General features: G+C 34.0%; 1 protein-coding gene across 1 annotated transcript; it reads left to right on the top strand.

Annotated features, from left to right (window-relative positions):
- Positions 1-8,657: 8,657 nt before the first annotated feature.
- On the top strand, positions 8,658-15,396 carry LOC142614670 (uncharacterized). Its single transcript, XM_075787226.1, has 3 exons — positions 8,658-12,035; positions 13,038-13,187; positions 13,413-15,396. The coding sequence occupies exons 1-3, from the start codon at positions 8,658-8,660 to the stop codon at positions 15,366-15,368; spliced, it is 5,484 nt and encodes a 1,827-aa protein (XP_075643341.1). The 3' UTR covers positions 15,369-15,396.
- Positions 15,397-18,209: the final 2,813 nt, after the last annotated feature.

Genomic DNA, 18,209 nt, shown 5'->3' with positions numbered 1-18,209 from the left:
TGAAGACTTTTCTTGATTTTTGTCTATTTTTCTTTTTGCATTCACAATTATGCAATTTTGTTCTCACACCATCATTCATTATCCTTCAATTATTCATCATGTTTCTGTTTTACATTTCAAGTGGCATATCTGCTATGGATAGCTCCACATCTCAAAACCATGGTGAAGAATATAGTAAAAGAATTGCACTGGACTATAGTTTATACAGTCGTTAACCAATGTTTAAAAAGCGGTGCCTCAAATAGAAATGTATATTCAAATTTCCAGTAAATTGTAGATGGCTAAGTTTTTTTCCACTTGTGGGTACCTCTTATGTGCATTTGTGTGATGTATTCACTATTATGGATAAAGTATTCTCTTTAAATATACATAGCATAAATCAATTTTGTTGTATGTACATATTAGCTGTCACATAATGAATGTAGATGCCTAACTTAGTACAAGATATGCTACTCTTTTTTTGGTTTTGTATTGTAACAAATTTAGATATTATTATAGGATGCCTTTGTTGGAAGACTTTGCCAAAACTGCAGAATTTGATGTCAATGGAAAGAAATTCAAATCAAATGACACATATAAAACTATATAAGGTAGCAATAGACAACCAAAAAAAGGCCAAAGTGAAAGATTATTTAAGTTTGGAAAAAGCCTCAAAATTCACGAAGACCAATTGGATGTGAGAAATACCTAGAAGATGTATTCTCGGTTATCTAAAGAAATTGAATTGGGATAAAATATGAAGAAGACCAATTGAATTGAATTGAGTTTCCTATCACAAGTCCTCTCCCTCCCTCTTATAGTTTTGATATATATATATATATATATATATATATATATATATATATTTTTTTTTTTTTTGGAGTTAATACTTAGTCATTTTGAAAGTGAGAATTTGAATTTATATCAAAACATAATCTTGTCTATTTATTTGAATGTGCCTATCGGTTATTTGAGTAATATCAAGCGTATTTTTGTGAAAAGTTTTGATTATCATGATAATGTCCTTTAAGAGAATGAGGAATTTAAATAATATATTTGAAACTTAAAAGTTTAGTTGTAATGAAAAAAAAAAAAAAGGAAAACATAATGCACTATAACATAATTTAGAAGAATATGAACCAGTGAAAATGGATAAATATCAATCTAATTAAACCAAAAATTATATAAAGATATATTTGTAGATATAGATAGATGGAAAATTAATAATGTTATTATTTTTTTTAATTTTTAGGGAGAGTAGATTATCTTCAACAAATTTAGGAGAAAAAATTTTACTATCACAACCATTGCGTGGGTTTGCAACTAGTGAATTATAATAATGAGATTGAATTGTTCTTGGTCCCTCCAATGTAATAGCCTGTGTTTATCATACATCATCTACCACATCTGACATCATCCATATGCATGGCCATAGATCTCTCTCTCTTTCTTAGAAGAAGAAGAGGTGTGTTTACTGTTTAACTAAACATGTATGACATTGAATGAGAAGGCTTGGAATTAAATTCTCTAGCATGATAAATTGGTCAAAATTGCTATTAAATTTGTTCACAAAATTGAAAATAACATGAGGGATTCAGAAAAATTGGTCGGTTCCAACCTTAATAGATGGTGTTGTCAAACTTGTCATATAGCTATGGAGATTTAGTAGTGCCGGTGCAGCACGTTTGTAACATTTTGAATGTTTGAAACGTTTGAAACATTAACAAAATAGGGAATTTTGTGAAAAATGGTTGTAGCAATTTCAATCTAATGGACACATTGTTGTTTAGAGAACAATTTTTGCTATCTAGGTACTTTTGGTAGTCCATTTTTCACTGGGATTTCTGAATATGGTTTTAACTTCATTGAATGTTGAAGGAAGATTCATTGCACTTGAAGACCTAGAAAGCATGCAAAATTGACCATACTTTTGAGTCCATCTAAGAGGCTTTGTCATGGATACTATAACCATAAGACCTTCACACAAGCTCGCACCTGTAAAGAAGTGCAATTTTGTCCAATATATCATCACTTTTCCATTGAAATTTCAATACAAAACGAATGCTCTATACGAAACAACAACCCCATTAGCTGGCATAAATAAAGCATAGAAATTCAAAAGAAAAAAAAAATTATAATAATAGCAAATAGTTCTTGGTAAAAAGCGCGGAAACTGGTGTATGTGCTGACAGTACTGTACAGTTGAAAGTACTATCAAGTATCAAAGAGCAAAACCACAATGGGGTCTTTAAGTTTAAGGTATGCCCTAGTTGAATCTTTGAGATCTCAATGACTTTTGCTCAGCAAAAACACACAGGAAAGTTGAAAAGTACGTGGTTTTAAGAAAAGGGTCTTTGTTTTCCACAGAGCCATAACAGAACCTTACACGTGAGGTAACTGAATCCTCCAATAACTGATATGACAAAAACGACGCCGTTGGGTTTAATGAGAAACAACACCGTTACACTTTAGGCGTGTTTTATATTTAATCACTTTAGCAGACGACACCGTTTTGGATTTGGGAATAGCCATTGGAACAGTAGCCTCTTCTCCTTCATGATTTGAATATGCTGAGCTTGCACTTTCAAGCCTAATCTATTAGAGTTGAACTTGAATCAATCCATGACATTAATTTCCTCCAAGTGAGAAAAGTTTTGCCACTTCTATTCTTCTTAAAAAAAAAGTTGGTAAAACATAGGAGTAGGTCAAGGACCATAAATTATTTTACAATTTTTTTATTCACAGTGACTGATTAATCATCACTTTTACACGAACCTATCATTTTTTCTTCAACAATCACACTTTGAACTTGAATCAATCCATGACATTAATTTCCTCCAAGTGAGAAACGTTTGGTCACTTCTATTCTTCCTAAAAAAAAAAGTTGGTAAAACATAAGAGTAGGTCAAGGACCACAAAATTATTTTACAATTTTTTTATCACAGTGATTCATTAATCATCGCTTTTACACGAACTTACCATTTTTTCTTTATCAATCACACTTTGAACTTGAATCAGTCTATGACATTAATGTCCTCCAAGTGAGAAAAGTTTGGTCACTTCTATTCTTCCTAAAAAAAAGTACATAAGAGTAGGCCAAGGACCACAAAATTATTTTACAATTTTTTTTGTCACGGTAATTGATTAATCACCACTTTTACATGAATCCACTATTTTTTTTTTACCAATCACACTTTGACACTTCACAATTGTGACAAAAAAATTATGAAAAAGTATTTGGTCTTAAACTTTTCAAAATAATAATAATGGCAATGTTCCCGTTAACATCAAATTTTGTGTCAAATATTTTGCCTTTATATCAGTGTTTTGTCAATTTTATACACTTTTGGATTAGCTTTATACCATTTCTCCTATTTATTCATTTTTTTATTAAATAAAACCCACATTATTTTAACCTTAACTCGTTAACATTTGCCAATAATAATAATAATACTAGTCCTAGTCCTTGCATTATTTTTATTTTTATAGATAAATTCAAATTTCAAAGAAGGAATTTTTTTTTTTTTTTTGAGAAAGAAAGAAGGAAATATTTTATTCTCTTAGACTTTGAAGTTTGAATGTGAACTCACCAATAGGCAATAGGTACAGAACAGAACCGTGCACCGTGCAGGGATCTCTTTAGGGGTACCCGTACCATTGCACTCTAGACAGTGCAGGACTCATGCACTTTGCACCAATTTGTTTTTGTCTTTATTTTAACTTTTTAAAATTCTTTTAATCGCATAATTAAGTCTAAAAATTGAACAAAACAAAAGGATATAAACGTTCACGTAAGTTAATTTGAACTTTGAGAAGTGAGAACAGATTATTAACACTGTTAATTCAAAATGGTGCGAGATTCAAATATTAAATAAAAAAGTGATTTTTTTATTATCACTAAAAATTGATAAAATAGAGATGCATGATGAAAAAAACTCATATATTAAAGATTGCAAATTTTAAAGTAATTAAACACAAAGATTTTTTCTTTTTGAGAAAAAATTAAACACAAAGATTAAACCATAAATGAAACTATAATTTTGGGAAATAAGTATTGTAATTTTGTCGATTAAATGACAAATTTTTTACTTTCTTGAAATTGTTAATCTCTCATATATTATACATAGTTTATATGAAATTAAGTTTTGACATTTTCTAACCAAATCACATACTTACTATATAATAAAAGTTTGGTCTTATTTTGTTTTATTTTATTTTTTTGACTAAAAAGTTGGATCTTAAACTTGTTGTTGTGTTGTCAAGTGGATATTTTCACTTTGTCATAAGTAGCTACACTCATTATTAATTACTTCATTTGTCCCAAATTGTTTAGCCGGCTTAAAAAAACCCAACTATTTAATTAGGAGAATATCATTAAACGTTTTAATTTTTTTTTTCCAAAAAGTTAGAAGTTTTCTAAATTACCACTAAAAAAATTTATAAAAAATTTAAACAACCATGCGCATAAAAAATAAACAAGTTTTACGTGTTCAATTTTCAAAGTTAATTACAAACTCTATTGGATTTAGCTTACAAACTTATATTTAAATTAGAATTAGATAAATTATTTGATACTAATCAAATTAAGGTTTTTTAAGGGAATAATCAAATTAAGGTTAATTTAGTAAGTTAACTACATAAATTCAAATATTGTGGTCTATACATAAAATTTAAACCAATTTTTTTTTCATATTAAAAAAACGAAATTAAGTATTTGTAATCTAATTTTCAAATTTTTTTTTTTTAGAGTTTCAACCTATGGCGTTCACTCATGATAATAGCTTTTTATTATCAGACCAAGACACCAATTAGTTTTTGGTGTAGGCGGGAATTGAACCTCAAATCTCTTATACAACCATCAGAGACTTTACCAGCTGAGCTAACTGGAACCCACATCTAATTTTCAATTTTGAGTTCAGTGTTAAAACTAAATCACATATATAACAAGACAAACAATAATAAAAATATCTTAATTACCACAAAATAAACTAGAAGTACAAGTGATTAAAACATCGATCTTCTTAAATGAAACACGCTTAAAGTTAACTTAGGAATTGGTAAAGGAAACAAATTTATTTTGTTCTAAAGTTTGTATTAATCCTAGAGAATATTTGGAAATGGGCTAAATGAAAGTGGAGCCTGTTCTATTACAGTTGAATCAATCCATGACATTAACTTGCTTCAGGTGAGGAAAGGTTGGTCACTTCTATTCTTTCTAAAAAGAAAGTTGCCTAAAAAAATATAGTGGGTTCATGAGGACCACATTTTCATCACTTACAACTCAGCAATATGGTGAATTGTGTAAAAAATTGTGATATTTTTTAGGCATTAACATCTCTCTATATATGCGTGTGTGTGTGTGTATATATGTTCAAATTTCAACAGAACTTAATTATTTGATTGAGTAGTTCTAGACCACAAATTCAAGCTCATAGGACGGTGTAATCATCAAGTATCGTAGAGAGATCAATTAGTAAAAAACATGGCCTTATATTAATTTATTTCACCAAATTTTTTGTCATAACTCTGACGTGGCAGACTGTGAGTGGTTAACCATCACTTTTATATGAATTCACAATTTTTTATTCATCAATCACACTCTAACACATCACAATAATAACAAAAAATTGTGAAAAAATGTCTTAAATGTTCATTTTTTACTTTGAAAATGAACTCACCTGAGATATAGAAGATCTTTTTAAGAGTTGTGCTAGGACCACCAAAAATGACACAGCTTTGTGCCACATGTGCCACAACTCACCACACACAAAATTGTGTAATTTTACGTGGTCACAACATTTTCACTTTTTAACGATCTCCTCCCTTTTAGGAGTACCACCGTACCACACTGTCTAGACAGAGTGCAGGACTCGTGCACTTTGCATTTGTTTTTGTTTGAACTTTTTTATTTTCTTTTAGTCTAAAAATTGAACCAAAAAAAGATAATAAATGTTCACATAAGTTAATTTGAACCTAAGTTGAGAAGTGAGAACAAATTATTAACACTGTTAATTCAAAATAGTGCAAGATTTTTAAACATTAAATAAAAATGTGATTTTTTAAAAATTATTGTCTCTAAAAATTGATAAGATAGAGATGCATGATGAAAATTACTCATAAATTAAAGATTGCAATTTTTAAAGTAATTAAAACAAAGATTAAACCATAAATGAAACTACAATTTTGGGAAATAAAGATTTCAATTTTTTAGACTAAATATCAGATTTTTTTTACTTTTTTGAAATTGTTAATCTCTCATATATTATGCATAGTTTATAAACAAATTTTGATGAAATTACGTTTTGACATTTTCTAACCAAATCATATACTTATTATATAATAAAAATTGGCCCCTAAATTTGTACCTGTGCTGTTAAGCGGCTACTTTCACTTTATAGAAGTGGCTATTTTCACTTTATCAGAAATAGCTACACTTCCATTATTAATTACTTTCACTGTTGCAAATTGTTTGGCCACCTTAAAAAACCCAATTATTTTAGGGAACATTATTAAATGTTATATATATATATATTTTTAAGTTAGAAGTTTTTAAATTACCTTTAAATAAATTTATAAAAAAATTTAAACAACTGTGCATATAAAAAATAATTTTTTTTTACCATGTTTAATTTTCAAAGTTATTATAGATTACAAGTTCTATCAGTGTATTACTTCTAAAATTATAAACTCTTTTAAATGTAGATTACAAACTTATATTTTTAAATTCTATAATAACCAATCCTCATCCAAATTCAATCTTAATCTTCAAATCAAATTTTAATACAAGTATTGATAATTTTTTTCTTTCTCTAAGATAGAATTCTACTCTAGTGATTTAGCTTAATCTAATATGTGTGTGAAACTCTTTTATAAAGTATTGATAAATTCTAAAGGAGTATAATTAGGGCTGTCCACGGGTCAGGTTGGGTCAGTTTTGGACCCAACCCGGACTCGACCCGCCGGCGTCGGGTGGAGGGGCGGAGGAACCCGTAACCGACCACCGGAAAAATCGGTCGAGTCGGTTTCGGGTGCGGGTGAGCGTCGGTCGGGCCGGGCGGATCGCCGGAATAAAGAAAGGATCGAAATCTAAAAAAAAGCGTCGCCGGAATCTGAAAAAACTCAACGGATTCTGCATTTTCTCGCCGGATTGTACATGTTTTTGCTGAAAATCGCTAGGATTTGGCCAGATTTCCTCGAATTGAAGCTTGATCTTGTCAGATCTCCTCGATTCGAAGCTTATTATCGCCGGATCTCCTTGAATCTAAGCTCGATCTTACCAAATACAGTCGAGTTCTCTTTAGATCTCCTCGAATCTAAGCTTCATCTCGCCGGAGTTGGCCGGATTTAAGCATATTTGAGTGAGGATTTGAGCGGATTTAAGTAAAGAAAGGCCAAATGTGGCCGGATCGGAGCTAAGAAACCCAAACGTCGCCGGATTTCAGCTTCTTTTTGAGGTTTTGTCGGGCGGGTCGGGTAGATCGGGTTCTTGAAGACGAAACCCGTCACTCGACCCGCCGGGGTCGGGTTCTGAAGACTGGGACCCGTCACCGACCTGTCGGAGGTGTCGGTCCGACCGTGACGAGTCGGTTTCGGTCGGGCTGATCGGGTCCGGCGGGTCGTCGGGTACTCTGGACAGCCCTAGGTATAATGAGAATACTAATAAAATGATGAAGTTTGACTTTTCAAAGAGAACTTGATTTTGAGACATTCGAAAATGGAATATATTTCAAACAATTTGGAATGGATGTTAATTATTAATTAGAATAGTTATTTTATTAATGTCAAAATATTTTAATTTAGCTAAAACTCTACCGTCAAAGGTTCAAGAAATTAAAAATTTACTCTAACTAAATTCTATTTATCTTATTAATTGTTAAAATTTAATTTAACTAAAAATCTATGACCTAAATTTCAAGAAATTTTAAATTCCACTCCAACTAAAATTCTATTTGTAGAATTTTTTAAAAATAAAATTTAAGGTTTATTTTAATTATTTTAATCATCTATCATAATTTTGTACTTTACCATAATCAAACTTGTACATTACATATTGTTTATTGTTTTTTACAAATTCTATAATTAACTTTTTGTTTATTAATATTTATTAATTAAATATGCACTATATATATATATATATTTCAAAATAAAAAGTAAAAAATAAAAATTTCGTGCTCTAATGATGAAGAGATGTTGGTTTTTAAATTTTGGTGGATAATCAAAGAGCCTAGATTGATGATGCATGTTTTTAGGTTTGGAGGCACATATGCAATGGATTAAGTTTAAACGCTACACGTTGTTAACTTTTAATAGTAATTGAAACAAAAAAAAAGAAAAAAAAAAAGAAAGCTTTTATATATTTCCACTTTTGGCGCCTCATTTGCAGAACTGAAAGCGACTCTCTCTCTCCCACAATCTTCTTCGCAATTACTCAGTTGATAACTACTTCAAGTTTGTGTTCAAACCCACTTTCCAAATTCCTTTACACTTTTTAAGTCTCACTTTTTTCTTTTCCACCAAGACTCCCTCTTTCTTCATTCTCTGTCTTTTTCAAACAAAACCATAAGGTTTCGATTGGTTTGGAACCGTTTCTCAGTTTTTTTCTACATAAGCAACATAAAGTTTCAATCTTTGAGTCAGACCCAGAATTTTTTTTTTGTCACTATCTTGTTGTAAATTTCATGGATTTCTACAGTTGCATTGCTAGAAGAACTCGTTCTGGGACAGACTTGTACTTCAGAACAATCTCTCAGGGTGGTTCCAGTGCCAGAAGAGCTTCATCTAGAGGGAGTGATTCTCGGACCAATGTGGAAGATAGAGCATCTGGGTGTGGATCAGCATCGAATTCAGAGGTAAGAAAGAGTGGAAGGAAGAGAAAAAAAGTTTCTTGGTATGAACCCGATGATGAGGATGATTGTCTGTTTGTTGGTGAGGGAGAGAGTAGGGAGGAACAGGGTGACTCTGTTTTGTTTGGTTCTCCATTGAGGAGTGAGAAAGTCAAAAAAGGTAGATTTGGGTCTAGTGTAGATTGCCCTGGTGGTTTGTTTGGAGAGAAAGATATGGAGGATGAAGATGATGATAAAGTAGAGGTTATTGTTATAGATGAAAGTGATGGGAGAAGCAGTGAGGATGACTTTTATGGTTATGAGAATTCAGGAGATGAGATAAGGTCTGAGCCTGATTCGACAGCGGCGGCCTTTGGTGATGAAAACGTTATCAATGTTGATGGGGAGCCATTTGAGATGAAAAAAGGAGCATATGAGAATTCAGGAGATGAGATAAGGTCTGAGCCTTACTCGGCGGCGGCTTTTGGTGGTGAAAGCTTTATCAATGTTGATAACGAGCCATTTGAGATGGGAGAAGGTGGTTATGAGAATTCAGGAGATGATATAAGGTCTGAGCCTTGTTCGGCGGCGGTTTTTGGTGGTGAAAACGTTATCAATGTTGATGGGGAACCATTTGAGATGAAAAAAAGTGCTTATGAGAATGCTGGTGATGAGATAAGGTATGAACCTTATTTGGCAGCGGCTTTTAGTAGTGAAAACTTTATCATTGTTGATAAGGAACCATTTGAGATGGAAGAAGGTCTTTTTGAGAATTCAGGAGGTGAGATTAGGTCTGAGCCTGATTCAGCGGAGGCAGCTTTTGGCAGTGAAAACGTTATCAATGTTGATGCTGTACCATTTGAGAAGAAAGAAGGTGCTTATGAGAATTCAGGAGATGATATAAGGTCTGAACCTGATTTGGCAGCAGCTTTTGGTAGTGAAAAGGTTATCAATGTTGATGAGGAACCATTTGATATTAAAGAAGGTGTCGAAAGTATTGATCTTACCAAAGATGATGAGAATGATGACTTTGAGTTAGTTGGAAGAGCTGGAATTGGTAGCAGGCTGTGGGAATCAGATCCTGCTGGATTGGGAAGCTTTGGTTTGGAAAGTCCGATAGTGTCCAAATGGATTTTTGGTGAAAGTAGTTGTGTAACTCCTGTTGAAAAGAAGTATGAGTCATTGAGTGATAAAGGGAAGAGTGTGTTGGACAAAGATGGTGGGAATGACCAAGATGTTTCGGGGGTGTCTCCAATGCCTTCAAAAGTTGGTGAGAGTGGTTTTGAAAGCTTTGATTTGAAGAGTCCAGTAGTGTCCAAAGTTGAAGCTAATGGTAATAGTCGTGAAGAAAAGGAGTTTGAATCATTGGGGAATGATAAAGGGAAAAAGGTGTTGGAGAGTGATGGTGGGAATGGCCAAGATGTTACAGGAGTGTCCCCAATGCCTTCAAAAGTTGGGGAGAGTCCGTTGGAAGTCAGTGAGAGTGAGAGTGAGAGTGAGAGTAGTTCTGAATATGATTCTGATATTTTTTCGTCTTCGAGTAGTAGCAATGATGGTGATAGTCAAGATGAGGATTATAAGGTGAATGAGGCGGATTACACAACTAGTGAGGATGGGGGTTTGTCCTTTGAGGATGATGATGATGAAATTTCTGATTTGGTTGAAGAAAATGTTGCTGGCAGTAAGAATGAGAAGGAAGCAAGTGTTAGTACAGAGGATGAGAAGAAAAGCAATCAAGTTGAGCCTCCTTTGAAGAAACGTAAGTTTTCTAGTAGGGAGAATGAGGCAAAGGTTGTGACTGATAACAAAGACATGGGTGCTCCCATTGTAGAGGAGGAAAAAGATAAAGGTGTTGCAATGGACGAGTGCGGGGAGGAAAGGGAAAAGGAGGTCGAGGTAGAGAATCAAGCCAGCACATTCTATGAAAAGAATGAAGAAACTGGAGATGAAGGTGCTGCAATGGGCGAGTGCATGGAGGAAGTGGAAAAGGAGGTTGAGGCAGAGAATGAAGCCAGCCAATTTTGTGAAAAGAATGAAGAAACTGGTGATGATGGTGCCACAAAGGAAGAGTGCAGCGAGAAGGAGGTCGAGGCTGAGATTGATGCCAGCTCAATTTGTGAAAAGAATGTTGAAACTAGAGATGATGGCTTCACTGATGAAGTTTGTGGGAAGAAGAAAGAGGAGGAGGAGATTGAGGCAGATTATGAAGCCAGCTCAAGTTGTGAAAAGATTTCTGAAACTAGAAATGATGGTGGCACAATGGAAGAGCACGGAAAGAAGGATGAGGGTGCAAAGGAAAGGTACAGCGAGAAGGAAGAGGAAAAGGAGGTTGAGACCAGCTCAATTGGTGAAAATAATGGTGAAACTAGAGACGATGGTGCCACAAAGGAAATGTACTGGGAAAGGAAAGTTACTAAGAGGGTTGGTGTGCCTTATTTTTCTGGTAGGGAAAGGAAAGCTACAAGGGTTGGTATGCCTGTTTTTCCTGGTAAGGAAAGTGAGACGAAGCAGCGGTTAGTCACTCGGTCTTCAGTGAAGAGGATTAAAATTCCTGGTGAGAAAAGCAATTTGTCTGGTACTGGCCGTCCCACTGCAGCATCTAGGGAGAACCTTAAGAAAGTATATGGCTCAACGGCCACTGCAGCATCTAGGGAGAACCTTAAGAAAGTATATGGTTCGACCGCCACTGCAGCATCTAGGGAGAGCCTTAAGAAAGTATATGGTTCAACTAAGACTGCTAAGGAGGTGGAGGAGGGTGATAAAAGAAATGATGAATTCATTGTTGGCAGGGAGGAGAAGGCACAAAAGACTCTGCATTCTTCAACTAAACTCTCTGAGGAGGAGAGCAAGAAACAGCAATGGCAAGATGAAGATGAAGAGGAAGAGGAGGGGAAGGGGGATAAAATAGGTCCAGAAGGTAGAGACTTTAGTTGTAAGAGAAAGGGAGCTGGTGGGCTGAAAGATACGAATATTTTCAGACTTCTTCTTGATTCCATTACAGAAAAAGGAGAGGCTATTACAGATCATTTAGTGTCTTCTGAAGAAGAGACTACTAATGAAGAAGATACTACTAATAGACCTAAAGCTGCAGATGCACAGCCACTTCCTATGAAGTTTACTTTTGGTGTTGAAGAACCTGAACCATTGGAGAAATCAGAATCTGAAAAAGAGTTGGATATGTTGTGGGCTGAGATGGACTTTGCTCTCAAGTCCCTTGAAATTGGTTCCTCTTTGGTAAGTTTCTCAAAAAAACAAACGTATTATTGAGGATTATTTCTTTTAAAAAAATTGTGTGATTTCATTGATTCTGTGCCCCTTAATTGGATACTGATAGGTATACAGATGGTACTTTAATTTTTAGTTTCATTTTTTGTTTCAATACAAGTAGCTTCACTTAATAAAAATAAGGTGACTCATTACAAAGCAGTGTCCAAATTGTATGGTCTGAGATGGATTTCATTCTCAAGTCCCTTGAATTTCTTTCCTGTGTGGTAAGCTTCTCATAGAAGCTGGCAGGACCAAAAACAAATTGTTGAGGTCCATTGTGTCCTAAGTGAAAAAAAATAGGCGAATTATTAGTTCTCTAGCTTATTAAGGTTGGAAATTCACAGTTAATTCTATCGGACTTCAAATCTCAAATTCAATGTTGTGTTTTACTTACTTCATTAAAGAGGATTCTGACTTTAGCTTGTCAGTTATTACTCAGTTTGCATGGTATGCTTTCCAAATCATTCTTACTGTGTTTACCTAGATAAATTTAAAGGCTCTCCTTAGAATTCAGCTGAGAGTTATTGTTTTTTTAACACCCTTCAACCATAACAAATGAAAAATGTTACCTTACTTTAAACCACGAAAGCGTATTGACAGTATGGAAAGTTTAACTAAATGCCTTACATACAATCTTGGAAAATATTTATTTCTCAAGATTATGCAACACAAAACACGACATGATCTGAATCATAAGTATCACCATCATCTATCCAACATAGTTGTAAGAGTCCAATTTTTTATTCCATTTGTCTGACAAACGGTTGGAACATGGAACAGGGTGAACCTATTCATATATCAAAACTTACTTTTGGTGATTTCCACTTAATTGTTCTTTTTTTATTCCTTAAATTTTTTTTTAAAGATAATCAAGGAAAATATATTAAACATAAATCATCATGATCTATATTTCCTTTAACTTCCGGTGGGTTACTTTCAAAAGAATCACTCCTCTCTGATGATCTGCAGGTTGACGATGAGGAAACGAATGAAGTAGAAAATGGAGCAAATTTGGAAACCCTTTGTAAGCATGACTTAATCCTGGATGAGCAAATTGGAATAAAATGCAGATTTTGTTCCTTCGTAAAGCTTGAGATTAGATATGTGTTGCCACCTATGGTAAGTACTCCGAGTATACAAAGACACAACAACTTTTTGTAGTCACTTTTAATCCAAAAAAACATATTTATCAAAGTAGAATTGTCTAAATTTATTCAGCTATTACGGTTTCCTGCCTATATATTCTATCTCTCTCTCTCTAGCTATAATTATGGATTTGCACATTTAGAGAAAGTCAATTTCTAGTTTTCTTGTGCTTAACTACTTTTGGTTTGTACTTCTTAGGCAAAGTCTGCTTCAGAAGGATTGGGCAGGAAAAGTTCATATAGTGGGGAGAATGTCTCAATGTTTGATGGGGTTCAACTTCAAGATTTGAGTAGTAATCCTGGGGACTCATTCAACCAAACCAAAGGGACAATTTGGGACATCATCCCCAATATCAAAAGTAGCATGTATCCACACCAACAGGAAGGTTTTGAGTTCATATGGAAGAACTTGGCAGGAACCACTGAAGTTGAAAAGTTGAAGAGTTCTGATCCTGATAATGTTGGTGGTTGCATTATTTCACATGCCCCTGGAACTGGTAAAACCCGGCTAACCATTGTTTTCCTCCAGACGTATTTGGAAATGTTCCCAAAATGCCGGCCAGTAATTATTGCTCCGGCCAGCCTACTTCTCACTTGGGAGGAAGAGTTTAAAAAATGGAACATTGGAGTTCCATTTCACAACCTGAACAGCCTGGAGTTCTCAGGAAAAGAGAGTGCGGTTGTTGTCAAATTTCTGGACAGAAGTAGGCACCAAACCCAAAACAAGAATGACATTCGCATGGTAAAATTGTTCTCATGGTGTAAGGATAAGAGCATACTAGGGGTTAGCTACAGTTTGTATGAAAAGCTTGCTGGAGAAAAATTCAGAAAGGATGAGGGAACCAAGAAGAGAAGTAAGGTTAAGAGGGAAACAGAAACCGAAGAGTTGAGGAAATTTCTGCTTGACTTGCCAGGCTTGTTAGTTCTTGATGAAGGTCACACACCTAGAAATCAAAGGAGTAGCATTTGGAAGGTTCTCTGTGAACTTCAGACCAAAAAGCGGATCATCCTCTCAGGAACTCCTTTCCAAAACAATTTCCTCGAGCTCTATAATACATTATGCTTAGTAAGGCCAGGATTTGCAGACACAATCCCTTCAAACCTTAAAAAACTCTGCCAAAGGAGACTGATGAGAGAAAAAAGAGTGAAGGGAGAGGTACTGGATTCCACCAGCAATTCAACAGGCAGTCTTGCTGATGAGGAAATAAAGCAGTTCAAAGCACTTATGGCACCATTTGTGCATGTGCACAAGGGTAGCATTCTTCAAAAGAATCTTCCTGGACTGAGAGATTGTGTGGTGGTTTTGAATCCACCGGATTTGCAGAAGCGACTGCTAGAGGGCATTCGAGGTACCTCAAACACATTTGAATTTGAACATAAGTTAGCGTTGGCCTCTGTCCACCCTTCTCTGTTTCAGTGCATGTCTTTAACCAAGAAAGAAGAATCCATCCTTGACCTGGATTGGTTGGAAAGGCAAAGGCTAAATCCTAATGAAGGCGTTAAAACCAGATTTTTAATGGAGTTTGTTCGACTGTGTGATACGGTTGATGAAAAAATTCTTGTGTTCAGCCAATTCATTGATCCATTATGTTTGATAATGGACCAACTAAGTTCACTTTTAAATTGGTGTGAAGGGAGGGAATTGCTGTATATGCATGGTAAACTAGATCAAAAGACTCGCCAATTCATGATAAATAAATTCAATGATCCAAACAGTGAAGCAAAAGTATTGCTAGCATCGACAAAGGCATGTTCTGAGGGTATCAATCTGGTAGGTGCTTCAAGGGTTGTTCTGCTTGATGTTGTTTGGAATCCGTCTGTAGAGAGGCAAGCAATAAGCCGGGCATATAGAATTGGCCAAAAGAAAGTGGTCTATACTTACCATCTCATCACACGGGGGACTACAGAATGTGACAAGTATTGCAAACAGGCTGAGAAAGATCGTCTATCTGAGTTGGTGTTTTCTTCTGAGATGGTGGTTTCTTCTACCAACAAGGAAAATGATAAGCAAAAGAGTCCGGCTGTAGTTTCAGATGATAAAGTACTGGATGAGATGATACGGCATGACAAGCTCAAAGATATGTTTGAGAAGATCATCTACCAGCCAAAGGAGTCAGATTTAGTTGAAAGTTTTGGTTCTATGGTTCTTCCATGAAAATAGTTGAATCTTATGATGCCCTTCAATTAAGGTGTGTATATGTTGCTAGTTGTCAAATTATTATTTCCCCTCTGATTTCTGAATTTATAAGTTTCTCTTCAGGTTCTGTGAATGGTAAATATGGTCAGTATATAGAACATCAATACTCATGGTTATTGTACAAGGTTCTTAAGGCTGAGCAGCAATTAGTTACAATTAAAGAGTGTCTTAACAATTTAATTATTTCAAAGATTATATTAGAGGTTTTGGACTTGTTAACTTTTGAAGGTACTTACAACCAGGGTTACTAACATGAAATGGTTTTTATATCTGTGACTACTTGATCAGTTTGGAAGTGCCTAAGGATATATAGAACTGTTATTGCTAAATTGGTTCCTCAATTTGAAAAGCTAGCTGATTGTAAAGCATAGGTCTTTTGTAAGATGTGTCTGAAATTGTTATTTCTTTTTATGCAGATCGTTGGGGACCCAGCCTACTTGTCTTGGAACAGAAATCCAGCAGGAAATATGAATTATAATATGTCTCATTTGCAAATGTTTTACTTTTGAATTGTCATACTAGGCCGAGCCTTACTGATTTTTGAAACATTCTCATTTGAGTGTATATAACTCTGCTGTTATTTGTATTTATCATTTTTAAGTAGCAATGGCATGTTCTAATTTGGTGCTAGGATCAGTTTTGTTATAGTATTTTTCTTCTTATTTTTGTACTTTGTTATAAGCAAGAGAGATGTACAGGTTCAATTCCCTTGGTCTTTTGCAATGTACATAGTTTGTGGATGATTGCATGCTTGGTGATTAGACTCAATTTAAATGGAATATCCTCATGTAATTAAAAGAAAAGAAGCACAGCTAGACTGAACCTTTTGAATGCATTACTTGCCTAAATTATTAACTCAACTTTAACATGGCATTACTGTTTATCTTTCTTGTTTTATGGAGATTTATGCTTTGTGTTTACCAATTATGCATGGTTAGAGGATTAAAACTTGCCCTGTTAGTTCCATCGAGTTCTCTTAACTTCAGATTATGCAGACCACTCATTAGACAGTTGCTGGCTAAGATAAGTTTCTTCTGAAGATTTTAATGCCATTGTGTGATTTCAACTTATATTGTAGGCTGCTGGGCTAACTCAACTATTAAAATATATAGGAAAGGAGATTCACCAAATTATCTTCTTACACAATATATTGTTCTTTTTTAAATGCTGTTTTGCTAAATCATGGTGAACATTAGACATTAGTCAATTTTGCTCATTGAGGGTAACTACTGGTTATGTCAGTTGTTATTTTATTCATACATAGTGACTTTTTGATCTGTGTCCAGAAGCTCCAATGTAGCATTTTCTTCTTCTTCTTCTGTTTTGCTCATAAAGTTATCACTAGAACATCTTATGTACTGTCCTGCAATTTCAGTATTTAGAGTTTTTCTCCAGCATCATTAGCCTTTAACTCTTGCATGCACCAATTGTTTTGCAGCATGCCACTATTCAATAGCTATTTCTATGCTCATGCCTACTTAAGAAGGTATCAAGATGTCCATGTTGGGTTTTTCTCAAACCAAAAAAGGAAAATAAATAAATAAATAAATAAAAAGAAAGAGATGTTCGTGTTGTGCATTACCTTATATAGCTACTAGTAGTATGCCCACAAATTATAATGCATACATTTATATTGAACCAGACTGGCAGATTGTAGTGTGAAATTTTCTTATATTAAAATATAAATATTAAATTTATTTTAACTTCTTGAAATTTTTGACAACATAATTTTAGTTGGAGTATAATTTTAAATTTCTTGAAACTTAAATAATAGAGTTTTACTTAAATTTGGAGTAGAATTTTTAATTTCTTAAAACTTAGGTGTTAGAGTTTTAGTTAAATTAAACTATTTTAATAATTAATATAAGATAAGATAAACTAGTTTAAAAGTTACGTAGAATACTTCTTAACATGTATGTACCTATTAATAATGTGATTGGTTGAAGTTGGTGTTGCTATAAATCTATGAACACATCGCTTTACCAGGTACAACTTGATGATTAGGCCATGCCGTTGACACTGAGAGTCTGAGATAACCTTTGCACCCATCACTTTCATACAAGTCAGTGCGTGTTTTGGTCATCCAGAAATCCATATGATAAGGACTTTTTTGTATACATATGTAATTAAGAGCTTAGTACTGAAACATGTTATCAACTTATTTTATTGCTTCAATTTTTTTTTTTTTTCTTTCCCTTTATTTTCACCTTTCATTTTCATCTTAAACCTGTTCAACTTCCTCAAAATACTGGAAGATTTAACAAAACTTGCTAGTGATTAGAACACAATTAATTATTATGAATAATAGGATTTTATTTGTGTACCTTTTGATGTCATGGGCAACCATATGTCAATCAATAGAAACAATTATTCGCGCACACACTTAACACATAACAAGTTTTCCTCTTCTGATTCTTTATTTTAAAATGACTCACAATAGGACGAGTTACGATTTTGTCTTTATGTTAGAAGTAGAGAAAGAACTTAATCTTAATACAAAGTGTTGAGGTGGCAAACAAAACCCACGACATAAGACTTGAAATTCAAAACGAATACCTAAAACCATTATCATATTGAACTATTAACACCAAGAAGAACAATCCAAGGGGGCAATGATCCTTTGGGCCCCTTATAAACTTGTAGGAATTCTTTTAATATTAATAATTTTTGTATTCTTTGTCTTTAAAGCTTTAAACAGTGGGTTCCTTTTAAAATCTGTAAATTATACTATTACTATACCACTTCCCCAAGACATCCTTTTTTCAAATTGAAATCATTTTAGTTGTATATATGACAGTA

This window comes from Castanea sativa, chromosome 11 (genome assembly GCF_040712315.1).
Source record: "Castanea sativa cultivar Marrone di Chiusa Pesio chromosome 11, ASM4071231v1".
Lineage (NCBI taxonomy): Eukaryota > Viridiplantae > Streptophyta > Magnoliopsida > Fagales > Fagaceae > Castanea > Castanea sativa.
Note: the sequence above shows the minus strand (reverse complement) of the source record. Positions and strands in the feature narration are given on the sequence as shown.